The following is a 27,966-nucleotide window of genomic DNA, read 5'->3' as shown; positions in this document are numbered from 1 at the left end:
CCCTTAGTGTTATGCAGCTCTACCCATATCGATTCCACATCTTCCCGGCTTATGTCCTTCCTTTCTATTGCGTTAATCTCATCTTTAACCAACAACGCCACCCCACCTCCCCTTCCTTCATGTCTATCCCTCCTGACTATTGAAAATCCCTGAACGTTGAGCTCCCATCCTTGGTCACCCTGGAGCCATGTCTCTGTGATCCCAACTATGTCATAATCATTAATAACAATCTGCACTTTCAATTCATCCACCTTGTTACGAATGCTCCTTGCATTGACACACAAAGCCTTCAGGCGCTCTTTTACAACTCTCTTAGCCCTTATACAATAATACAGAGAGTGCTTGGTGCGTGGAATGCACTGCCTGAGTCAGTGGTGGAGGTAGATACACTGGTGAAGTTTAAGAGACTACTAGACAGGTATATGGAGGAATTTAAGGTGGGGGCAAATATGGGAGGCAGGGTTTGAGGGTTGGCCCAACATGTGGGCCGAAGGGCCTGTAATGTGCTGTACTATTCTATATTCTTCTGTGTTAAAATAAAGACTGGTACTGCAACACCTTGTGAATGTAAGAAATAAAAAGACGCTCAAAAATGAGTTAATTCAAATATTTATGATACTAGACTCACTTGGGAATAAATTAGCCTGATACAACTTATTTAATACTGACCCCTGCACATCCTGTGAGCTAGAGAATCCAGCAATCACCTTTCCTTTGGTACCTTTTAAACATGAGTTTGCAAGCAAATCGCAGTTATTGTGTATTAGGTCTCAGCTCTATCCTCACCATCTATTTCAAGAACCGATGTAATTATGATTTTTCTGAAAGACGATTGAACCCTCACACCTGTGCATAAATTATACTGAACCAATTACAGGAGCCACCATTATGCTTTTACCTGGTATCTTGCCCAGGACGAGAGACTTGAGCCCATTAAATGCTGTGTCTGATGACAGCTTGTAGTTCATGGAATGTAAATGGTCAATCTGCAAAATATTAAACAGAGAAAAAAGAAATAATTAATACAAACAGAAGATGCAGATGTTGGAAATCTGAAATGTAACGGAAAATACTGGCCGTCTGTGCAGCACAGTAGTGTAACAATTAACGCAAAACAAACGCAGTGCCAATGAGCTAGGGCCAATTGCTGCCACTGTCTACGTAGGTTATGTTTTCCCTGTGAGCATGTGGGTTTTCTCCGGCTGCCATCGTTTCCACCCACTTTCCAAAGTGATATGCCTTAGTAGGTTGATTCGTTATATGGGTGTAATTGGGTACTTCTGATGGTTACCCATCTATCAGAGCCTGCACTCTGGGTGTGACTACCTCAGTAAAAGATTCGTCTATGAGGTTTACAGCTTCTTGCATAGTCGTGAATGCATGTCTTGTCATTCAGCAATTGAAGCTGGGTGCACTCCCTGCAGATGTAGTGATCAGGGAGACTCACAGGTATCCTGAAATCCCATATCTCAAGAGGAGAATTCCACTGCCTGACCTAATTTCCTGCTTACACTTGTTATACTGTTAATTTTAGTACTAGCCTGTGCCTGTTGGCTGTGTGGAGCTTGCATGCTCTCCAGCTCTTCCCATGTTTCCTTGTGATTCTCTGGTTTACTCTCACATCCAAAAGACATTCAGCTTGGAATCAGAATCAAAATCAGGTTTAATATTACTGTCATTTGTGGTGAAATTTGTGTTTTGCAGCAAGATATATATATATATATATTCATTCAAAAAGGCAGTGCAAAAAAGAGCAGAAAATCATTGTCTGTAAAGAAATCTGATAAGACAAGACCATATGACAAAAGAGCAGAAGTCGGCCATTTGGCCCATCGAGTCTGCTCCCGCATTTTATCATGAGCTGATCCATTCTCCCATTTAGTCCCACTCCCCCGCCTTCTCACTATAACCTTTGATGCCCTGGCTACTCAGATACCTTTCAATCTCTGCCTTAAGTACACCCAATGACTTGGCCTCCACTGCTGCCTGTGGCAACAAATTCCACAGATTCACCACCCTCTGACTAAAAAAATTTCTTCGCATTTCTGTTCTGAATGGGCGCCCTTCAATCCTTAAGTCATGCCCACTCGTACTAGACTCCCCCATCATGGGAAACAACTTTGCCACATCCACTCTGTCCAAGCCTTTCAACATTCGAAATGTTTCTGAGGTCTCCCCTCATTCTTCTAAACTCCAAGGAATACAGTCCAAGAGCGGACAAACGTTCCTCAAATGTTAACCCTCTCATTCCCAGAATCATTCTAGTGAATCTTCTCTGTACCCTCTCCAACGTCAGCACATCCTTTCTTAAATAAGGAGACCAAAACTGGCCGCAGTACTCCAAGTGAGGTCTCACCAGCACCTTATAAAGCCTCAGCATCACATCCCTGCTCCTATACTCTATTCCTCTAGAAATGAATGCCAACATTGCATTCGCCTTCTTTACCACCGACTCAACCTGGAGGTTAACCTTGAGGGTATCCTGTACGAGGACTCCCAAGTTCCGTTGCATCTCAGAACTTTGAATACTCTCCCCATTTAAATAATAGTCTGCCCATTTATTTCTTCTGCCAAAGTGCATAACCATACATTTTCTAACATTGTATTTCATTTGCCACTTCTTTGCCCATTCTTGCAATCTATCCAAGACTGTTTCCTCAGCACTACCGGCCCCTCCACCTATCTTCGTATCGTCAGCAAACTTAGCCACAAAGCCATCTATTCTATAATCCAAATAGTTGATGTACAATGTAAAAAGAAGTGGCCCCAACACGGACCCCTGTGGAAAACCACTGGTAACCGGCAGCCAACCAAAATAGGATCCCTTTATTCCCACTCTTTGTTTCCTGCCAATCAGCCAATGCTCTATCCACATATGTAACTTTCCCGTAATTCCATGGGCTCTTATCTTGTTAAGTAGCCTCATGTGTGGCACCTTGTCAAAAGCCTTCTGAAAATCCAAATATACAACATCCACTGCATCTCCCTTGTCTAGCCTACTTGTAATTTCCTCAAAAAGTTGTAATATGTTTGTCAGGCAGGATTTTCCTTTAAGGAATCCATGCTGAGTTCTGCCTATCTTGTCATATGCCTCCAGGTATTCTGTAACCTCATTCTTGACAATCAACTCCAACAACTTTCCAACCACCGATGTCAAGCTAGCAGGTCTTTAATTTCCTTTTTGCTTCCTTACTCCCTCCTTAAATAGAGGAGTGACATTTGCAATCTTCCAGCCCTCCGGAACAATGCCAGAATCTGTCGACTTTTGAAAGATCATCGCTAATGCCTCCTCAATCTCCACAGCTACTTCCTTCAGAACATGAGGGTGCATTCCATCTGGCCTGGGAGATTTATCTACCTTTAGACTACTCAGCTTCCTGAGTACTTTCTCTGTCGTAATTGTGACTGCGCACAATTCTGTTCCCTGCCACCCTTGAGTGTCCAGTATACTGCTGATGTCTTCCTCAGTGAAGACTGATGCAAAATACTCATTCAGTTCCTCCGCCATCTCCTTATCTCCCATTACAATTTCTCCAGCATCATTTTCTATCAGTCCTATATCTACTCTCACCTGTCTTTTATTCCTTATACACTTGAAAAAGCTTTTAGTATCCTCTTTGATATTATTTGCTAGCTACCTTTCATAGTTCATCTTTTCCCTCTTAATGACCCTCTCAGTTTCCTTTTTTAAGCTTTTAAAAACTTCCTAATCCTCTGCCTTCCCACTAATTTTTGCTTCCTTGTATTCCCTCTCCTTTGCTTTAACTTTGGCTTTAACTTCTCTTGTCTACCATGGTTGCATCCTTTTTCCCTTCAAAAATTTCTTTTTTGGAATATACCTGTCTTGCACCTTCCTCACTTCTCGCATAAACTCCAGCCACTGCTGCTCTGCCGTCCTTCCTGCCAGTGTCCCTTTCCAGTCAACTTTGGCCAGTTACCCTCTCATGCCACTATAATTTCCTTTACTCCACTGAAATACCGACACATCAGATTTTGACTTCTCTTTTTCAAATTTCACAGTGAACTCAATCATGTTATGATCACTGCCTCCTAAGGGTTCCTTCACCTCAATCTCTCTAATCACCTCCGGTTCATTACACAATACCCAATCCAGTACAGCCGATCCCTTAGTAGGCTCAACAACAAGCTGTTCTAAAAAGCCATCTCGCAGACATGGTGGCATGATGGGGGAGGCCAAAGAACTGTTCCTGAAATATTGATTGTATGTCTTCAGGTTCTTGTACCTCCTCCTTGATGAAAAGAGGGCATGTCCTGGGTGATGGAAGTCCTTAATGATGGATGCCACCTTTTTGAAGCATTGCCTTTTGAAGATATCCTCGAAACTGAGGAGACTAGTGCCCATGGCTGAGTTTGCAACTTACTGCAGTTTTTTCCAGTCCTGTGCAGCGTCCCCTCCAAACGAGATGGTGATGCAGCCAGTAAGAATGCTGTCCATGGTATATCTGTAGAAATTTGTGAGTGTCTTTGGTGACATACCAAATCTCCTCAAACTCCTAGTGAAATATAGCTTCTGCAAAACCTTCTTTGGAATTGCATCAGTATGTTGGGCTCAGGATAGATCTTCAGAGATGCTGACACTCGGGCAACCACTATAAATTGCTCCTGGTAAGTGTTGGAATCTGGGGAGAGTTGATTGGATTGTGGGGAGAATAAAAAGTACTTGGTGTTGGATGAATATTCACTAATGTTTCATGGTTAGCATGGACTCCATTGGCCAAAGAGACTTTTTCAATACTGTGTCATGGTATGAACTTCAAAATCGGCTTGAGTACTTGCCTTTTCCACAATGTACTTGGGCTTACACTTCGGTTCTGCTAGTGAACTGGACTGCAGGATTAAATATCTTTTCCTGATGTACTAGTGTGAAGCACCAACAACTGCTTGGCACATCTAAGGTACTATAAGTTAAATTCCATTGATCTTGATTACCTACATATAGCTGTTCTGAGGGCATTTGTTCCAGCAAATATTTCGACAACATGCATTTCTCTTGCACCCATCAAGTATAAGGTAAGCAGACTCTCTAATTTGTCTCAGAATCAGTGATCTCTTCAAACTGCTGAAATCAATGCCTGTTTGTGGTTTCTAAAGAGGCTTTCAGTGCCACGGATGGCCAATTACAACCGGATTTGTTTCTGTCCAAGAAGCAACTATCCACTTGTGCCAAGAGAAAGCAGCAACAATTAACCAGCCTGGAGCATGTGGTGAGAGCAAAAAGCATCTATAATGAATGATAATATATAATAATGGCACAGGTGCAAATTGGACACAGTGTAGTATTATGCAAAACATTCCACAATTAATCTTGTAACTACCAGGGGGTTCAGACCACACTGTGCTACAGATGCAGCTCTGCATGTGGTCATTGGACACTGAACAGAATGTGTGTAAACACACTTGTGGCAATATTATCTATTCATGTTGCCCAGCAAATGGGGAGGAAAGCAAAGAGGGCCTCAGAACAGGAGCATCTCAAGTTATCAGAGTTCCAAAGTTCAAGGTAGATTTATTATGAAAGTATGTATATGTCACTACGTACTTCTGAGATTTATTTCCTTACAGAAAAATATAGAATATATCAAAAATTCTAAATAACAAAGTCTGACGAACAACCAATCAGCAAAAGAAGACAAATAACGCAAATTATAAAAAAGTAAATCAATAATATTGAGAAAAGGAGTTGTTGAGTCCTTGAAATTGAATTTATAGGTATTGGAGTCAGTTCAGTGTTGAGGTGAGGAAAGTTATCAACACTGGTTCAGGAGTTTGGGCGGGGGGGGGGGGTCATAAGGCAAGTTAAGAGTGGAATAAACCATAAAACTTAACCTGACCCCCATAAAGTCTTTCAACTACTTGCAAAGCTGAAGTCACCAGTGCAGTTCAGACAGCATCCCGGCTTGGTATCGCAACTCCAATGGAAAGGAATACAAGAGACTACAAAGAGCTTCCCTTTTTGGTTTATGTTTATACTTTGCATAGCATTAGTAAAGCCTCCAGCATGATCAAAAATCCCACCAATCCCAGACATCCTCCCTTCTCCATTTTCAACTGGGCAAAAGACACAAAAGTTGAATGTATGTACCACTATGTTGAAGGACAGCTTTGTCCCCGCTGTTATAAAACAATAAAAAATTCCTCAGTATGATTCTTTGGTCCCTTGACCTAACAACCTACCTCATTATGATCTTGCACCTTATTGTATACCTGCACTGCCCTTTCTCTCCAGCTGTTAAACCTTAGTACACATGTTACTATTTTACTTTGTTCTACGTTAATACACTGAAATGATCAAATCAGGGTGGACATGTATACAAGAAAAGCTTTTCACAATTTCACAATATTAAACCAATTACAATTCTAATTTCATTTCCAAGGTACATGGAATTAGACCATAAGACAAAGGAGCAGAAGTAGACCATTTGGCCATTGAGTCTGCTCCGCCATTTTATCATGAGCTGGTCCATTCTCCCATTTAGTTCCACTCCCCCACCTTCTCACCAGAAACTTTGAAGCCCTGGCTACTCAGATACCTTTCAATCTCTGCCTTAAATACACCCAATAACTTTGCCTCCACTGCTGCCCATGGCAACAAATTCCATAGATTCACCACCCTCTGACTAAAAAAATTTCTTCACATTTCTGTTCTGAATGGGCGCACTTCAATCCTTAAGTCATGCCCTCTCGTACTAGACTCGACTATCATGAGAAACAACTTTGCCACATCCACTTTGTCCATGCCTTTCAACATTTGAAATGTTTCTATGAGGTCCCCCCTCATTCTTCTAAACTCCAAGGAATACAGTCCAAGAGCGGACATACGTTCCTCATATGCTAACGCTCTCATTCCCAGAATCATTCTAGTGAATCTTCTCTGTACCCTCTCCAACGTCAGCACATCCTTTCTTAAATAAGACCAAAACTGCCCACAGTACTCCAAGTGAGGTCTCACCAGCGCCTTATAGAGCCTCAACATCACATCCCTGCTCCTATACTCTATTCCTCTAGAAATGAATGCCAACATTGCATTCGCCTTCTTCACCACCGACTCAACCTGAAGGTTATCCTTAAGGGTATCCTGTACGAGGACTCCCAAGTCCCATTGGATGTCAGAACTTTGAATTCTTTCCCCATTAAAATAATAGTCTGCCCACTTATTTCTTCTGCCAAAGAGCATAACCATACACTTTCCAACATTGTATTTCATTTGCCACTTCCTTGCCCATTCTTCCAATCTATCCAAGTCTCTCTGCAGACTCCCTGTTTTCTCAGCACTACCAGCCCCTCCACCTATCTTCGTATCATCAGCAAACTTAGCCACAAAGCCATCTATTCCATAATACAAATCATTCATGGACAATGTAAAAAGAAGCGCCCCCAACACGGACCCCTGTGAAAACCACTGGTAACCGGCAGCCAACCAGAATAGGATCCCTTTATTCCCACTCTCTGTTTCCTGCCAATCAGCCAATGCTCTATCCACATATGTAACTTTCCCGTAATTCCATGGGCTCTTATCTTGTTAAGTAGCCTCATGTGTGGCACCTTGTCAAAAGCCTTCTGAAAATCCAAATATACAACATCCACTGCATCTCCCTTGTCTAGCCTACTTGCAATTTCCTCAAAAAGTTGTAATAGGTTTGTCAGGCAGGATTTTCCTTTAAGGAATCCATGCTGAGTTCTGCCTATCTTGTCATATGCCTCCAAGTACTCTGTAACCTCATTCTTGACAATCAACTCCAACAACTTTCCAACCACCGATGTCAAGCTAACAAGTCTATAATTTCCTTTTTGCTTCCTTGCCCCCTTCTTAAATAGAGGAGTGACATTTGCAATCTTCCAGTCCACCGGAACCATGCCAGAATCTGTCGACTTTTGAAAGATCATCACTAATGCCTCCGCAATCTCCACAGCTACTTCCTTCAGAACACACGGGTGCATTCCATCTGGTCCGGGAGATTTATCTACCTTTAGACTACTCAGCTTCCTGAGTACTTTCTCTGTCATAATTGTGACTGCGCACAATTCTGTCCCTGCCACCCTTGAGTGTCCAGTATACTGCTGATGTCTTCTTCAGTGAAGTCTGATGCAAAATACTCATTCAGTTCCTCCGCCATCTCCTTATCTCCCATTACAATTTCTCCAGCATCATTTTCTATCAGTCCTATATCTACTCTCACCCGTCTTTTACTCTTTATACACTTGAAAAAGCTTTTAGTATCCTCTTTGATATTATTTGCTAGCTTCCTTTCATAGTTCATCTTTTCTTTCTTAATGACCTTCTTAGTTTCCTTTTTTAAGCTTTTAAAAACTTCCCAATCCTCTGTCTTCCCACTAATTTTTGCTTCCTTGTATGCCCTCTCCTTTGCTTTAACTTTGGCTTTGACTTCTCTTGTCTGCCATGGTTGCATTCTTTTTCCCTTCAAAAATTTCTTTTTTGGAATATACCTGTCTTGCACCTTCCTCACTTCTCGCATAAACTCTAGCCACTGCTACTCTGCCGTCTTTCCCGCCAGTGTCCCTTTCCAGTCAACTTTGGCCAGTTCCTCTCTCATGCCACTGTAATTTCCTTTACTCCACTGAAATACCGACACATCAGATTTCGGCTTCTCTTTTTCAAATTTCACAGTGAACTCCTAAGGGTTCCTTCACCTCAATCTCTCTAATTGCTTCTGGTTCATTACACAATACCCAACCCAGTACAGCCGATCCCCTAGTGGGCTCAACAACAAGTTGTTCTACAAAGCCACCTCACAGACATTCTACAAATTCTCTCTCTTGAGATCCAGTGCCGACCTGGTTTTCCCAATCCACTCGCATGTTAAAATCATCCACAATTATCATAACACTGCCCTTCTGACAAGCCTTTTCTATTTCCAGTTGTAATTTGTAGGCCACATCACTGCAGCTGTTCGGAGGCCTATAAATAACTGCCATCAGTGTCCTTTTACCCCTGCGATTTCTAAGCTCAACTCATAAAGATTCTGTACCTTCCAATCCTATATCACCTCTTTTTCTTACCAATTTTTAAATTTCTTACCAATAAAGCCACACCTCCCCCTCTGCCTACCTTCCTATCCTTCCGATACACCGTGTATCCTTGGACGTTCAGCTCCCAGAGACATGCATCCTTTAGCCAGGTCTCAGTGATGGCCACAATATCATACCTGCCAATCTGTAGCTGTACGACAAGATCATCCACCTTATTCCTTATGCTGCGTGCATTTAAGTATAACACCTTAAGACCAGAATTTGATACTTTTTGCTTTGATTTCACTGAAACTTTATTGCACTGCACCTCATCCCAATGGCTACAAATTTGCCCCATCACCTGCCTGTCTTTCCTGACATCTTTACTGCTCACTATCTTAGATACATTAGAATTGTTAAATTAGTTTATTATTGCCCTACCATGAAAGACATTCACAAGAGGTGATGTCACAGGAAGGTGGTATCCATCTTTGTGGATCCCTAGCATTTGGATGATGCTCCCTTTTTTGATGCCTCCTCCTCAGGCAAGATCCACAACTCAAGGGTCAATCATCCTCACTGCCATCAAGTTCTTGAGCTGACCTGTAAGACCTTAGTATTACCCCCGAATATATTTATTTTTCCCTGCACTAATGTTGTTATATTTAATTTGCCATCTAAGTGTAACACCTGTGTAGCACCAGTCTTATTTTGTGTGACTAGTCGTCACACCCTTTAGAGAAAATCAAATTACACTGGGTACTAATAGGCCATCAGAAGAATCCAGGTATCGGAAGGAGGCAGTGGAGAGAATCCACACACTTCTGGAAATAAAGTTTTGTTTATAAGAAAAAAATCAATATGTACAAAATATTTACATGAACACCAACAATTCAAAATTCAAACATTTTGTTTAGGTTCCAAACTTAGACATCAAACCAAAACAAATTCCTTTTTAATTCAAATCAGTGATATTCACTAGAATAACCTTTGTTACTCCAATTTCTCTAATTAGATCTAGTGTTATTCCCTGTTTAAAAGTTTACAGACCAAACTTTCCTTTTTACTTAACTCTGGTTAGTTAGAAAACCAAATATATTTCCTATTCTCAGGTATTATAGTTAACTTCAATTTCAGTTCCAGGCGGTATATATACAAGTTTAAATTCAAAAATTCTATAAAAACACAGTTTAACTCCTTTCATGACAATTCTCCAACATCACAACTCTTGAACAAAGTAAATCTCATTCAGTAACTTAACAAAGTCTGTGCAAAAATAATCAGTTCATGGAGAAAATCAAATTCAGATTCTTCGTATGAAAATAAACTTATACATCCAACTGTATTAAATCCTGTGCTGGTTCTTCATCTGGGTAGCTCGCCATCTTGGTTCATTGAATGAAAAAGTTTATCTTCCAAAGTAAGTCAATTCACAGACTTGTACAAAACTTGACCAAATGCCTTGGTATGATTTTGCAGAACTAATTCCTGACTACACGGTAGGGATTTTGGACACTCATCTCTGCTGATATTGTCTCACTATAGCTGTAGCTTCAATAAATTGCTATTGTCTCTCCTCCAGGGGTTTCACCCTGAGGTTTTCAAGTTAGTAGGGTAAAGATACTCACTACTAATTCCACTCTTACAATTCATGTCTTCAGCTTCTGATCGATGCTGCGGTTCTCTCCTTGTCCGTCCTGTGTCCAGCCCACTCCTCCCTCGCATAGCGTTGTTTTCCAAAATATTTTTGTAAATCGGTAAACCTCGTTTTCATCCCTCCGCAGGTGGAACTTTCTAACATTACAATTTTGGGTTTAATTAACCTGGGTTTCATAAGTTATGCATGATTTATGTTAATTTAAATTTAAAAGCCAATTTTGATGGCACTTTTCTATACGCTGTATGCATGCCTATGACAATAAACTTGAACAGTGGAACAAGTACAGCACCAGCAACACTAACAAAGTTATAGAACAAAGCAGTCTACTGGGGTGGCATCCAGTCCAGCCACCTAAACATTCTCTACTTCTACTTCCTCAGGAGGCTAAATATTGGACCTTCACCAACTTTCATCAATGGTCCATAGAAAGCATCTTGCCTGCATACACCACAGCTTGGTATGTCAACAGCTCTGCTCATGAATACAAGAAATTGCAGAGTTGTGTACATAGCTCAGCACATCACAGAAACCAGCCTCCCCTCCATGGACTCCGTCTACACGTTTTGCTCCACCATTAAAGCAGCCAACATAATCAAAGACACTCTCTCCTCTCCAGTTATTAAAGCAACCAACATAATCCCAGACATTCTGACCTCTCCAGGCAGCCCCATCCCTCCCAACCGGCGGAAAATTCAAAAGACAGAAAGCACTACCACCAATCACAAGAACATCTTCTATACCACTGTTTAAGCATTAAAGATTAGCTTTATTTGTCATGTGTACATTGAAACATACAGCGAAATGTGTTAATTGTGTCACCGACCAACACAGTCCGATGTTGTGCTGGGGTAGCCCACAAGTGTTACCAAGCTTCCTGTGCCAACATAGCCAGAATGTTACTAGATTATTGAATGGCTCCCTCCTATGATAAGATAGACTCTCACCTCACTATGACCATGCAATTTATTGACTACCTGCAATGTACTTTCTAGTAGAAGAAAATTATAAAAGTTCAGATTAATTTTGAATTAAATGTCCCTGCTAAGCTCGAGTAGCTGGATATTGCTCAAGACCGGGTCATGAGGGTGACGAGATAAGAGGCAGATGCTGCTTTGATTGTGCCAGCAAACAACAGCCAGACATATATCATGCCCACACTGAGGTATTGTTAACCTTTTTCCGAGATTGTCCAGCAAATAGAGGAACTAATTGTAGACATGTATCTTTAATTTTGTGCACCGCAGGGGAACGTCAGTAAGCTTGCAGATACCTAACAAGTGCTTAAGTATGACTATGACTAAGACAACGGCTCCCATTGATCACATAATGAAAGGGTTAACCATATACCGAGGACTGTGTCTGTATTTGTTCCCTAATAGAGTAAAGTTTCTCATAGTGATTGGCGACAAAATTTTTACGATAAATCAGAGTAAATCCTTCAACAGTAATTTGGCAATGAGAATGGGATCCCTATAATATGAGACTAGGCTCAGTAGCTAGCAGTCAGGATTGGGCTAGTGCGTGTCCGTGTCCATGTCCGTGTCCGTGAGACTAGCTCGGTAAGATAGCAGTCAAGACCGGGATAGGACGGGTCCACCCATGGGACTAGCTCGAGAGGATAGCCATTGAGACTGGACGCGGGCACCACAGCTGTCCCACTCCCGGTGACCACTCCTGAGTTTGAGTGGAGAACAAGAGAGGAAGCAGATGAAGGGACATAGAGAGCTCCAGGGGAATAAATTTGACCTATTAGGTAAGAGAGACCTCGGTGTATGGCCAACCATTGGGGGAAGAAGGGATTGTAAACACTAGTTATGAGATATTAGTAGATATTGTATTGTTGATAACAGAATTTTTAACAGTGGAAAGTGGATAATAATAATGTTAAGTACCATGAGGATAACATTCAAGGAAGGAGGCCAAAGGGTGAATCATCGCTCCCATCAAGACCTGCTGATCTGCTGACAAAGGCACTGGTGAATAAGAATACGTGAAAGAAGGTCGAAAGGTATAAGAAGACAAAACAACTCAGGCAACCCGTTCATTCCACCGATGTTCCCCAGGTTTGGTTGGAAATGGGAGATAGCAGGATCTCTGTAACTTTTCTCATGATCTCTATGGGAGGAGTTGTGGTGATTGGCCGTATGTTGGTTCTTTCAATCTAAAGAATATTCAGTACTGGAAACATGGAACTGAAGCTGGGGACTGAGAGCATTGGGATTTAGAGCATATGATGTGGTGTTTTAACAAATGCGAAGAGGTAGCTAAATGGCACCAGCCTCTGAAGGTTAAACTGAAAAAAGAGGAAGAACAAGTTATACAAAAGGCCGAGGTGCTCTCATCTTTATTTGGCACTCTGATATTGTTAACTCTTATACTATCTTGATGAAGTCATGTAATGTAATTACCTTTAGGAATGGCATCATTCAAGATAAGTTTTTTTGCTGTATCTAAATACAAAGGCTTCAAAGGTTTCAAGGTTTCAAAGGTACATTTAATGTCAGAGAAATGTAAACAGTATACATCCTGAAATTCTTTTAATTCACAAAAAGAATATACATGGGACAATAATAAACCAATTTACCAAGTTATGTGTACCATTGACAAGATGCTCTGCAGTAACCTGCCAGAAGCTCTTTGAAAGCACCTTCAAATGCCACTTCATCAACAGCCTACAAGGACAAGAGCAGCAGGCGTAAACAAAATCATGGTTTGCACATTCCAATTTTTGCTTGGCATCATCCTGACCTGGAAGGGTATTATTCTGTTCCTTAATTGTGGCTCGGGATCAGTCCAGATAATTGCTACCCAACAGCAACATCAGAAGGGCTGTATTGATTGAAGCAGGTGTCTCACTCCAGGCTTCTCAAGGACAATTAGGCAATGGGCATTAAATTCTAGCCTTTAGTAGCACAGCCACACCCCAGGAGCTGGCATAAATAAATAATACAAACAAATTCTAAAGTACCATTTGAATCCTTCAATCATGCTTGTATTTAATTCAACTTCACTCATGGCATTACTGAAATAACCAATGGTCTCAATTTCAAGGACTCTTCATCTCATGACCTTGATATTTATTGCTTGCTTGCTTATTTATTTATCTATCTATCTACTTATTCATTAATTCGTTTGTATGTTATATTTTCCCTATATTGTATTTGTACAGTTTATTGCCTATTGCACATTGGTCCTATTGGAGAGGGTCTTCCATTGATTCTATTGTATGTTTTGTATTTACTATGAATGCCACCAAAAAAAAACAAGCATTAGGTTGGATAGATATATATATGTAATTGGATAATAAATTTACTTTAAACTTTGATTTAACCACCTTGTTTCATAAGCCATTTATAAATTGTGATGGTGGGGTCATTCTCTCCTCTCCCCTCTCCCATTGGGTGGATGGTAAAAAAGTCTGAAAGCACATATCACAATGCTCAAGGACAACTTTTATTAGACTGCAATCAGATTCCAGAAGGGACCCCTTGTACAATAGGATGGTCTCTTGGTCTTACAATCTACCCCGTTATGAGTTTGCATTTTATTATTTACCCCCATTACACTTTTTTTTCCAGTAGCTTTTACACTTTATTCTGAATTATTATTGTTTTAACTTATTCTAGCTCGAGGGACTCTGTAATGATTAATTTGTATAAACATTATGCAAGAAAAAATTTCCATCATATCTTGGTACGTAGGACAATAATAAACCAGTACCAAAACCATTTTGTCCAAGAGTCTTTATTTTGAAGTTACTGTGTGGCATCAGAGTAAACGATCAAGAATCAACTTTTTGTGTCATATACAAGATTCAAGATTGTTTACTGTGATTTACAATACACAAATGTAAAGGAGAACAAAGTAATTATTACTTTGAATCTGATGCTGCGTAAAAACATTATAAGATAAAGAATACAATAAAAACATAACAAATATAAATTCATAAGATAGCTTATATACATAGATTGATTGTGTATCCATGAAGTGACCCTAGGTACAGTAGTGTCTGTACATAAGGTGACTCTAACAGGAAATGATAAAGTAGTGATGGTTCAGGGTATGGAGGGGTAGCTTAGTGGGTGGAGGTGTTGATCAGCCTCACTGTTTAGGGAAGTAGTAACTGTTTTTGAGTCTGGTAATCCTGGCACCAATGCTACATAGTCTCCTCCCCGATGGGACTGGGTCAAACAGTCCATGAGTAGCTTGGGCGGAATCTACATGATATTGCTGGCACCTTCCTGTATAAGTCCTTGATGGTGGGTAAGCTGGTGCCAGTATTGTGTTGGGTAGATTTGACTGCGCATTGTATAGCCTTCCAGTCTGCAGTACGTTAGAACATTAGGAAGTTTTTAACAAGAACAGGCCATTCAGCCCAATAAAGCTTGCCAAATTCCTGTCCACATAGCGTGTTGAAATAACTATCAAGTTTAGATTCGGAAGTCTCTGAGATACCACTCTCAGCTACACAATCAGGTAGTTTGTTCCATGTGTCCTCAACTTGCTGTGTGAACAAAATCCTTTCTGATGTTAGTCTGAAATCTCCCCTAAACCAGTCTTCACCTATATGGATTAATTCTGAAGTAGCAGCTGGCATCCACCTTGCATATACTCTTAATGATTTTGAGTACTTCTATCATGCCTCCTCTCAGTGCAGTGCTGTGCCGTTTCCATGCCATGCAGTGACGCAGCAGGTTAAGCTGCTCTTCACTGCACATCTGTAGAAGGTCATGGGTATTGATGTATAAAGTCCGGCTCTCTTCAGCCTTCTCAGAAAGTAGAGGCATTGATGAGCTTTCTTGACTGCGTAGGATGTTTGTGGGACCATGAGAGTTTGTGTGAGATGTGCACTTCTAGGAGTTTGAAACTGCTCCCAGTTTCCACTGCTGTGTCGCTGATGTAAAGTGGTGTGTGAGAGGTGCAAGTTCTCCTGAAGTCAATAACTATCTGCATTGTCTTGTTGACATTGAGGAAGAGGTTACTTGCCTGGCACCAGGCCTCGATCACTTCCACCTCCTCTCTGTAGGTGGTCTCACTGTTGTTAGTGATTAGCCCCACCACCGCCGTGCCATCAGCGAAGCTGACAATGTGATTATTCAGGTGCTCGGCAGTGCAGTCATGTGTGAGCAGAGTGCACAGCAGTGGGCTCAGTTCATAACCCTTGAGTGCACCCGTGTCGAGGATGACGAGGGGAGGAGCTGTTGTGCATCCTGACTATCTATAGATACTGTATAGTACACTTACATGCATTAGGAATTGGCTGCAACGTGTTGGCATGACATGCAACAAAAAATATTCAACAAGAATAAAGTGATACTTAAAAACCAAGTTAGATGTATAGATAGAGAATAAAAAATACAGTAACTTGCAGTCTGTTTTTGCAGTTGAACTGGTAATATTTTACACTGATATTTTTTTCTAATTCCTTTGTCATGGTGAATGGAACATCCAGGAACAATATGTAAAAGAAAACACTTTGTGTCCATTACTGATAATGGACCATGAGATTTCGGGGAGCTCAAGCCAGTACAGAGATATTTCTGATACTTTTGACATGTGTATTGAAGCAAAGCTAATGGATTGCAATTGTATTTGTAATAACCTGCCAGCACTCACTGTCTATATTCACAAAAGAGCAATAGTCACTTGGACCAAATAGAACATGGCTATTAGCAACAATTCACAACCAATTCAGCAAGGAGCTGAGATAGATGAGAAATGTCTCTCAAAGACAGGATAGCTTAAAAAAATATAGATAAAGAAAATCCTTTTTAGGTATTTGCATGTGTATAGTGTTTAACAATGACCTGCCCTGTTCATAGATTGAAGTGGAGAAGCAAGTATTTTCACAATTTAAGGTTCAGGGGAACCTTGTAGCACATCATATTGACTGATGGAAAGCAAATGAAACAACAGCAAATGGAATAGACCATAGAACACTACAACACAGCGCAGGCACTTCAGCTGACGATAGTAATGCTGATCTTACAACTTACTCTAAGATCAATCTACCCTTCCCTCCTACATAGCACTCTATTTTTCTATCACCCATGTGTCTATTGAAGAGTTCTTTTTACAGTAAGTGCCCCTTATGCACCCGTCTCTATCAACACCACTGGCAGGGCATTCCATGCACCCACAACTCTATGTAAAGAAATTACCTCTGACATCCCCCCTCCCAATACTTTCCTCAAATCACCTTAAAATTATGTCCCCTTGTATTGGCCATTTCCACCTTGGGAAAAAAAAATCTCTTGATCTATGCCTTGTATCATCTAGTATACCTCTATCAAAATCTGAAACAAAGACAGAAGATTCTGGAAGAACTCTGCCAAAGACTAAAGATAGGAGATCAACTTTATTTGTCACCTTAGCCTAATCACGGGACAATTTACAATGACTACTAACTGATACGTCTTAGAACTGTGGGAGGAAACCGGAGCACCTGGAGAAAGCCCATGCAGTCGTGGGTGGTTGTACAGACACTCCTTACAGAGGACGCCGGGACTGAACCCTGAACTCCGACACCCATGCTGTAATAGCATCGCATTAACCACTATGGTCACATATCACCCAATTTTAAGCATGATTTTGCTTTTGTTCTTCATTCAACTTGAACGAAGCCGCTGTCTGAAAGCAGCACTTGCATCTACAAATTGTTTTACTCCATTTTAAAAGCAGTAAAACAGTGCCATGTCACAATGTTGACGCCAGGTCCAAGAAAATAGACCAGTTCCTCTACTGTCCGCACAGAAGCCTCAGCACTGATGACAACAGGATATCAGTTCTAATTCTCCTAGATCAAAATGCAGCTTCAACACAGTTGACCACAACATTCTTCTACATTGCCTTGAGAACCGGGTTGGCCTCTCTGGTAGTGCCCTTAACTGGTTTCTTTCATACCTTATATCTTAGAGAGAAAATTTTGTCTATCTTGGAGATCATTTTCAAAACTGCCTAACACGTCACTGGTACCTGCCTCCCCACCATCAGGACATATATACAGAAAGGTGCTGGAAAAGGTCCAGTAACATCATGAAGGATCCCACACAACACATCCATGGACTATTTGTCCCACTCCCATCAAGGAGGAGGCTCTGTAGCATCCACGCCAGGACCACCAGACTCAGAAACAGTTACTTTCCCCAAGCAGTAAGGCTGATCAACACCTCCACCCACTGACTCCACCACAACTTTATTATTCCCTGCCAGTCAAATTATGCACGTATTAGTGTCACTTTATGGATATACAATCAATCTACTGTATGTATGTAAGATAGCTTATGTATTGCTATTTATTGTGTGTTTTTTGGTTATTATTATGATCTTCATCATTTGTGTTTTTTTGTGTGCTGCATCAGATCTGGAGTAACAATTACTTTGTTCTTACACTTGTGTACAGGCAATAACATTAAACAATCTTGAATCTTGACTTGATTTGACTTCTCTGCCCTCCTTCCAATGCAGGTATAACTTTCCTTAAATAAAGAGACCAAACTGCATGCCACAACACCTCCAATAAAGACCAACATTCCATTAACCTTTCTAACATATCCGCTTACACAACTACCCCTGGCAGCATGGTCCACTCTCTACATAAAATACTTGACCCAAAGAGTGGTCCACAGGGCCATAAGAGTGGAACCTTCCCTCTTCTTCTCTTCCCCACTCTGGCCTCATACCGCTTCTGCTCACCTGCCTATCACCTCCCCCTGGTGGCCCTCCTTCTTCCCTTTTTCCCATGGTCCACTCTCCTCTCTTATCAGATTCTTTCTTCTCCAGCTGTTCATTTTTCCCACCTACCTGGTTTCACCTATCAACTTCTAGCTATCCTCATTCCTCTCCCAGAACCTTTTTTACTCCAGCATCTGCCTCCTTCTTTTCCAGTCCTGAAGAAGTGTCTCAGACCAAAATGTTGACCTTTTGTTTATTTTGATAGATGCTGCTTGATCTGCTATGGTCCTCCAGCATTTTGTGTGTATTGCTCTCAATTTTCAGCACTTGCAGAATCTCTGGCTGGTAAAGCAGTTTAAAGACATGTATGAGGCTGCATTTGTAGTCTTGAGAAATCGAAAGTCAGAATGAAGATAAAAAATCAGTTTGAATATTGCATTTCAACAGCACAGTTTCATGAGGAAGTAGGGTTACCAAAACCTAGTTATTGTAAATCAGAACTGCTATTTTTCAGACCAATGAAGTGGAAAAATATATTGGAGATGAATTTTAGATATGACACTTCTGCAAATTTTATTTGGGGAAGTTCTTTTGATGGAAAAATTTGCAATCACAAATGAAAATTTACCAAAAACCAAGGGTGAATTTCCTAATAAGCATGGATAGATGTTGAAATTAAAGTAATTTTGCTTTCCATTGGTATAAGCAGGTGTTCATCTGCTCAACACTTTTATTTTTGTAGTGAGTGACTGCAAGTATTGTAATCTGGACCAAAAAAGAAACTGGAGGAACTCAGCCAGTCAGCACACAAAATGCTGGAGGAACTCAGCAGGTCTGGCAGCATCTGTGAAGAGGAATAGGCAGTCAATGTTTGGTGCCAAGAGCTTTCCTCAGGACTCAGGACTTTCTTTGTGCAGGCAGAAGGCCAGAGTTTTAGATCAGGACCTTGATTCAGGGCTGGACGTACAATGAAGACAACTATTATAAAGAGGTAAGGGGAAAGGTAAGACAGGTGCTGGTAGTTAAAAGGTAGAACAAGCTGATGTGAGAGATGATGGGCAATCAGAACCAGATGGGCCACAAGAGTTGAGACAGAGACTGATGGGTGACAGCTGGAAATTGGAAAATAAAATAAGAGTGGTGTGAAAGAATCTCCTGTCCCTTTTGGAGCATTTTTAAATTTTTAAGACTTGCAGTACCATTGATATTGTGACTCATATCATAAGGTTGGAGGATCAGTACAGATGAAGTACCCAAAATATTGATGATCTATGATCCACTGAGTTCCTCCAGCAGTTTATTTTTTGCTCCAGATCTCTTGTTTCTATGATAAAGTGGGTGTTATGGTAGCATGGCAGTTAGCACGACAGCTTGGACAATTGGAATTCACAGTCTGTACGTCCTGCCTGTGGAATGCGCAGGTTTTCCCCGGGTTCTCTGGATTTACCCCCCCCCCCCACCCCCAGAGTCCAAAGATGTACCAGTTAGTAGGTTAGCTGGTCATTGTAAATTGTCCTGTGCTTAGCTTAGGGTTAATTGGAAATTGTCGGGGGTTACTGGGCAGCGTGGCTCAAAGGGCCAGAAAGGCAGATTCTGTGCTGTATCTCAAAATTATTTTATTGGACTGATATTCCCTTAAGCCTGAAATTTCGATCCAGCGACATGAATGCAATCCTTCTGTGGTTGTTAAATATATTCAAATTGTTAAAAAAAAGTTGAATTAGAAAGTTGTCTTCAGTAATAGTGATGGCTTACTATAATATTATTGTAAAACCTGACTAATTCACTCACACGCAGTAGTTCAGACAAGATCTACCATCCTTAACCATTCTCAGCCTATAGATGACTCTAGACCTTGACACTGTTCACTGACCTAGCCCAGAAAAGTACTCATTTTCAAGGGGATGCCTTGATAATGACTCCCAAATCACAAGAAGAATGAAAGATCTTTTCATGCATACTTACATACATTTTTGTGTTGATAAACATTATAATTTGTAATTTCTTCACTCGGAGGGTGGTGAGATTGTGGAATGAGCTGCCAGTGGTGGATACAGGTTTGATTTAAGCACTTAAGAGAAATTTGGATCGTGACATGGCTCAAGAGGACATGGAGGGCAATGGTCCAGGTGGAGGGCAATGGGTCTCAACAAAATTACAGTTTGGCATCGAGATGGGCCGAAGGACCTATCTCTGTGCTTTAGTGTTCTATGACTCCAAATGCAATGCTACAACATTTGAACAGCGATACCTCAAACAATTTTATTGAAAGTTATTCCACCCCTACCATCACTAACAATTAATGTAGGGTTTGGAAACTTCACCCCAATGGTCATTCGCCCTAATTGATACAACTTAAGGTTAGCACAGAAAAGCAGACCTCAGAGAGAACAAGAGCAATCGAGAGACAAATTATATGTAAGTAAAGCAAAGAGGCAAAGAGAGAAGTAAAAAGGTCAGCAGAAAAGAAAAATAAAAAATTCAAACAAGCTGCATTGACAATTTAATGGTCTAAACATGAGATTTTAAAAGATTAGCTTTATTTGTCACATCAACATTGAAACCTGCATTGTTTGCGTCAATGACCAACACAGTCCAAAGTTGCACTGGAAGGGGCAGCCCGCAAATGTCAGCCTACTTCTGGCACTAAAATACCATTCACACAACTTAGTAACCATGAACTATACATCTTTCGAATCCAGAGCACCCAGAGGAAACCCATGTGGTACAGGCGGAATGAACAAATCAACAACAGGAATTGAACCTGGGTTGCTGGTGCTACTCATTGTGCTAACTGCTATACAAAACAATTGGATGTGAGAACTGAAGACTCCGACAAATGGGACAGGAGATGTACAAAGTGATTTGTGGGTGGGGAGTTTGTGATGTGGTGACTCCTCCCACTACTCACACAGCACCTCCATGTGCTCCCACGATGAATGTCCAAAATATCAATTGTTTCCCTTCCAAGTACAGGAGTGCCACGGTAGTGTAGCGGTTAGCACGATGCCATTACAGCTCAGGTCACTGGGGTTCGAAGTTCAATTCCAGCATCCTCTGTAAGGAATCTTTGCATGTCCTCCCCACAGAATGCATTGTATTTCTCTGAGTGCTATGGTTTCCTCCCATAGTCCAAAGATGTACTGGGTAGGTTAATTGGTCATTGTAAGTTGTCCCATTGTTAGGCTGGGGTTAAATTGGGTTGTTGGGGTTGCTGGGGCAGCACAGCTTGAAGGGCTGGAAGGGCCTATTCTGTGCTGTATCTCTAAATAATTATGTACAATAAGTCACATTTTGAGCAGCATTATTAGAATATGAAGTACCACCTCTACATTACAGCAATACAAGAAGTTGTAGCATTACATCAGTGTTTCTCAGTGGGTAGATGGCAACATTCCATGAGTTGTTGAGGAAACCATAGTTTATCTTTTCCCAATACAAATTGTTGTATTTCAGTGTTAAAAGTCATGTTCATTTTCAACTCAATATTGACACCTCAGCAACCTCTGGATATATTTAGTATGTTGCCTGCAATTGATACATCCATTCCGTGTTGCTTTGTTCAACCATTATGCCATGATTTTAAAAGCCTCATAATTACAGAAGCAATAATCTGCATCACCTTCTTAAAAGAACTTTGCCTGGCTTTTCGTAATTATAAACCGCTGATCAAATCTTACCTGATGAAATTTGACAGCAATGAAAATTAATGCATCATAGAATCCATATTTTATTACCTTTAACTGAATTATGAGAAATAAAATCATAATTTTACATAATGGCTTGCTTAAATGAGTTGTTTTATCCAGAAGCCCTCCTAAATTGAATTTCCTACTGATGGAGCTCAAAACAGCACAATTATTTTTTGAAGCTGTGTAGTTTTGTATCTCAGCATTAACCATTAACCATCTAAGTAGATCATTTTATTCTGCATCCCGTTACCTCAACATAGACACTTGGTCCTTCTCGGTTGATTTTGACACTGTGGAGAAGTCCATCTGCGAGGTTTCCAACATCAAGCTCAAAGATGTCGGGATCTTTGTTATTGTCAAGCCTGTATCTAACCTGCAAGCTCCCTGAAACAAAACAAAGGCATTCTTACATTTTTGTTACATTGATCAGATTTTTTTTAACAGCACTCAGTAATCTCATATATATCAATGAATTATTTCAACCATACAGTATTACACACCATACCTTGGAAATGTTACAGTGAAGGGAAGACTATACTTTGTAGGGTTGCCAAGATCACTGTTGGATTCCAAGGGTTAAATCATGAGAAGAGATGATTGAAACTTGTCCTATATTTCTTTGAATTTTGTGCAAAGTCTTATTTGATTATAATATTGAATAGTTATAATGTTTATATAATGTTATTTTTTATATATTTTACTTACAGGTTGAATATTTATAACATTTGATTATAATATGGAAGAAAACCAACAGGATAGAATGAAAGAAAAAGTTGGTAGCTCAGGTGATTGCGGAAGAGCTCACATTGAAAAACATCAGAATGGAAAATACTTAAGATTGAAGCATAGGATGACAGGAGTTTATTTTCTTCTGGAAATGGATATTGATAAAGATAATTCTTAATTTAAGTGTGAGAATAGAAGATTGTTGTTAAAAAATGCAAGGGAAAAGCAGTTGGATGGAATGAGGAAACAGACCAGATTTGATCTACAGTAGGTAAATACTATAAATGATTGGGAAGGTGAACAACCTGTTTTATCTTTCAATATTTACTCCTTTCTTCTTCCAAGTTGATTTGAGTCATAAGAGATTAGGATAGGTCAGCTGACCCAGGATGGGGTGAAACTAGGGATAAAACTGTCAGCCATTCGGAGTTAAGGAGACAGAGTTAACTCATGGGCCGTACTGTTCTTTATACTCACCACATCAAAGTCAAATTTATAATCATATGCACAAGTACATGTACGTAGTGATGCAATGAAAAATTTACTCGTGAATATACCCAAATAGATAACCTCCAGTGGCTAGACAAAATGTGCAGATGGGTGAATGCACTTCAGGTTTGTGGCATGGTAACCCAGCCAATGCTTGATGTCGACCATCAGATTAAAGGTTCAGGAGGATGTTGAAAGGAAGCTTAATGTAAGAAATAAAGCAAAAAAAGAAAGAGACACAAGAGATTTCAATTGATAAAATCTGTGCTGAAACCAAAAATAATCTGCTGGAGAAATTTGGTGTGCACCTATGTAGGGAAATGACCAGTTAATATTTTCGGTCAAGCCCGCTCAAACATTGAAAATTGAATTCTTCAGTTTCTGGTAATCTGCTCGTCCCTACTCCCGCTTTCTCTCTCATGCTGATCTACCTCATACCTCTTACACATAAACACCACTGTCTTCAATTACCCTGCTTCTGCCCCTCTTCCACCTACTCCATCTGTCTGTCACCTGCACACTCCACTTATTGAGTCCCCTCTTTCAACTGTTCCCATTTGCTTTCCCCACTTCGATGCTCCATCTTCCATTCCTATCAGATTCCATCACCTGCAGTCCGCCGTTGCCTCCACCTATGATATCAAAAGTTCAAAGTTCAAAGATTCATCTTATTATCTAATTATGTATGCAGTAATCAACTCTGAGATCTGTCAGACAGCCATAAAAAACAGAAAACCATAGACGTAGTTGTAATCCCCCCAACACAAAAAGAAAAAGAAACAAGAACTCATAAACCCCAAACCCCGCAATCCCTCCCTCTCACAAAAACTAACAGATAGCACACATAGAGAAACAGCAACAAGATCAAATTCCCAACCCCCAGCCTGCCAATCGGCAGCCAAGAAAGAATGAGCAAGAACACAAAGGAAAAACATAGATATGAAGGAGGCCAATGTGAACTACAGTCCAATCCAAAAATCTCAGAATTTCGATACCATTACTGAGAGCATAGGGACCCAGCACCCCCTCCAAGGACAGTGAATTGAACCATCTCCCAACCTCTGCCGATAGTTACACTCTTCTCTCCTAATCTGCCTGACACTTTTCCTCAGCTGGATTCATCTATCACTTTGTAACACTTGTTCAATTCCTTCCCCACTGTAGCAGTTAGCATTATAATTTACATGTCCAGTGATTGAGGTTCAATTCCCACCACTGTCTTTAAGGAGCTTATACATTCTTCCTGTGACCCTATGGGTTTTCTCCAGGTGCTCCAGGTCTCCCACGTACATTCCAAAGACATAGGGGTACTGTAGTGAGTTGTTGGCATGCTGTGTGGTGCCAGAAGCATGGCAATACGTGCTGGCTGCCCAAGCGTATCCACGGGTTGTGTGGGATGTTGGTACAAGTAACACATTTATTTCACTGTATATTTTGATGTTTCAATATACATGTGACAAATAAAGCTAATCTTTATGCTGGTTATCACCCCTCTGTTCTTTCAGACCAGATGAAGCCTCTCAATCTGAAATCGCAACTGTCCACTTCCCTCAGCAGAAGCTTCACTGGGTTCTTCCAGCAGTTTGTTTCTTGCCGTAAATAAAGAGATGTGAGGGGTGAGGTGGGAGCTATGATTTAAATAAAATCGGGCTAGGTAACACTTAAGATCGAAGCACAGGAAATTGAAACTTTCCTTATGTAAGTGGACATTGATGAAGATTGGCTCTTAATTTGAAGATGCTAAGTTTACAAAGAATGAAAAACAGCTGCAACATCCATGAACAGGGAAAGGTAGACAACCTGAACATTAAGGGTTCCGGCCTGAAACATCGACCGATCTTTTCCACAGGTGCTGCCCAACCTGCTGAGTTCCTCTAGCGTGTTGTGAGTGTTGCTCTGAACATGAAGGGTGGGAAGCCTTCAAAGCAGAAATTTTGAGAGTGCAGAATTTGTATGTTCCTGTCAGGATTAAAGGCAAGGTGAATAGGAATAAGGAACCTTGGTTCTCAAGGGATATTGCAACTCTGATAAAGAAGAAGAGGGAGTTGTATGACGTGTATAGGAAGCAGGGAGTAAATAAGGTGCTTGAGGAGTATAAGAAGTGCAAGAAAATTCTTAAGAAAGAAATCAGGAGGGCTAAAAGAAGACATGAGGTTGCCTTGGCAGTCAAAGTGAAGGATAATCCAAAGAGCTTTTACAGGTATATTAAGAGCAAAAGGATTGTAAGGGATAAAATTGCTCCTCTTGAAGATCAGAGTGGTCGGCTATGTGCGGAACCAAAGGAAATGGGGAGGATCTTAAATAAGTTTTTTGCGTCTGTGTTTACTAAGAAAACTGGCATGAAGTCCATGGAATTAAGGGAAACAAATAGTGAGATCATGGAAAATGTACAGATCGAAAAGGAGGAGGTCCTTGCTGTCTTGAGGAAAATTAAAGTGGATAAATCGCCGGGACCTGACAGGGTGTTCCCTCGGACCTTGAAGGAGACTAGTGTTGAAATTGCAGGGGCCCTGGCTGAAATATTTAAAATGTCGCTGTCTACAGGTGAGGTGCTGGAGGATTGGAGAGTGGCTCATGTTGTTCCGTTGTTTAAAAAAGGATCGAAAAGTAATCCGGGAAATTATAGGCCAGTAAGTTTAACGTTGGTAGTAGGTCAGTTATTGGAGGGAGTACTAAGAGACAGAATCTACAAGCATTTGGATAGACAGGGACTTATTAGGGAGAGTCAACATGGCTCTGTGCGTGGTGGGTCATGTTTGACCAATCTATTTGAGTTTTTCGAGGAGGTTACCAGGAAAGTGGATGAAGGGAAGGCAGTGGATATTGTCTACATCGACTTCAGTAAGGCCTTTGACAAGGTCCCACATGGGAGGTTAGTTAGGAAAATTCAGTCGCTAGGTATACATGGAGAAGTGATAAATTGGATTAGACATTGGCTCGATGGAAGCAGTCAGAGAGTGGTGGTAGAGAATTGCTTCTCTGAGTGGAGGCCTGTGACTAGTGGTGTGCCACAGGGATCAGTGCTGGGTCCATTGTTATTTGTCATCTATATCAATGATCTGGATGATAATGTGGTAAATTGGATCAGCAAGTTTGCTGATGATACAAAGATTGGAGGTGTAGTGGACAGTGAGGAAGGTTTTCAGAGCCTGCAGAGGGACTTGGACCAGCTGGAAAAATGGGCTAAAAAATGGCAGATGGAGTTTAATACTGACAAGTGTGAGGTATTGCATGTTGGAAAGACAAACCAACGTAGAACGTACAGGGTTAATGGTAAGGCACTGAGGAGTGCAGTGGAACAGAGGGATCTGGGAATACAGATACAAAATTCCCTAAAAGTGGCATCACAGGTAGATAGGGTCGTAAAGAGAGCTTTTGGTACATTGGCCTTTATTAATCAAAGTATTGAGTATAAGAGCTGGAATGTTATGATGAGGTTGTATAAGGCATTGGTGAGGCCGAATCTGGAGTATTGTGTTCAGTTTTGGTCACCAAATTACAGGAAGGATATAAATAAGGTTGAAAGAGTGCAGAGAAGGTTTACAAGGATGTTGCCGGGACTTGAGAAACTCAGTTACAGAGAAAGGTTGAATAGGTTGGGACTTTATTCCCTGGAGCGTAGAAGAATGAGGAGAGATTTGATAGAGGTATATAAAATTATGATGGGTATAGATAGAGTGAATGCAAGCAGGCTTTTTCCACTGAGGCAAGGGGAGAAAAAACCAGAGGACATGGGTTTAGGGTGAGGAGGGAAAAGTTTAAAGGGAACATTGGGTGGGGGGCTTCTTCACACAGAGAGTGGTGGGAGTATGGAATGAGCTGCCAGACGAGGTGGTAAATGCGGGTTCTTTTTTAACATTTAAGAATAAATTGGACAGATACATGGATGGGAGGTGTATAGAGGGATATGGGCTGTGTGCAGGTCAGTGGGACTAGGCAGAAAATGGTTTGGCACAGCCAAGAAGGGCCAAAAGGCCTGTTTCTGTGCTGTAGTTTCTATGGTTTCTATGGTTGTTTGGGAGTTTGCAAATCACCTGAAACCAGTTTTGACAGAATTGTCTGGTCTGTATTGGCTGGAACCCTTTTCCCTGAAACAATGCAGGTTTAGTGTTACCTAACAGAAGTTTACGAAGTTATGAGGGATACTGATGAGGTGAATGGTCACTGCCTTTGTCCCAGGGGAGGGAATTCTAATACTTAATTACACTGGTTTAAGCTGAAAGTGGAAAGACCTAAAAGCCAAGAGGCATTTTTATTTCACATATAGCAGAAATATGGAAGAAGTTGCCAGTGGAATTGGTGTATATGAGTACAATTTTAATGTTAAAAAGACATTAAAAAAACAAGCACATAGTTAGGAAAAGTTTAGAAGGGGATCTCTCCATGATGTTGGGTGGTCAAAAACCACAAGGAAACAATGAAAATCCAGTGACAGTGCTGCAGGAAGCAATTTCAACAATGCAAGTTCAAATGTGACTTTGCAAAGCACTGAATGTAAACACTGAGTGAGAATAAAATCAGGTTACTGAAACAAACTAATGCAGAAACAAACTGGCAATTTGATGGTTGTGCTTGCTATCAATGTTCAATTAGAATAACTCTGCAACGTAAATGAGGCACTAGAAACTGTGAGAATAAATGTCCTATGCATTAATTTATAGGTTCTTGAATGATATATCAAAAGCCAAAATTAAAATAAAAACCTCAGAAAAGCAGTGGGAAATGGAATTTCTTTTA

At 40.8% G+C, this 27,966-nt stretch overlaps 1 protein-coding gene across 1 annotated transcript in view; it reads right to left on the bottom strand.

Moving 5' to 3' along the window:
- The window catches only part of LOC140197315 (contactin-associated protein-like 5), a 1,626,808-nt gene that overhangs the window by 165,815 nt on the left and 1,433,027 nt on the right, over window positions 1-27,966 (bottom strand). Inside the window, exons 18-19 of the mRNA XM_072257270.1 lie at window positions 22,265-22,398; window positions 899-986 (exon numbers count right to left, since the gene is read on the bottom strand). Of these exons, the coding sequence (XP_072113371.1) occupies window positions 899-986; window positions 22,265-22,398 (222 nt within the window). The remainder of the gene's footprint in view (window positions 1-898; window positions 987-22,264; window positions 22,399-27,966) is intronic.

Source organism: Mobula birostris, chromosome 5 (assembly GCF_030028105.1).
Source record: "Mobula birostris isolate sMobBir1 chromosome 5, sMobBir1.hap1, whole genome shotgun sequence".
NCBI classification, from domain to species: domain Eukaryota; kingdom Metazoa; phylum Chordata; class Chondrichthyes; order Myliobatiformes; family Myliobatidae; genus Mobula; species Mobula birostris.
This window is presented reverse-complemented; position numbering and strand designations above follow the sequence as displayed.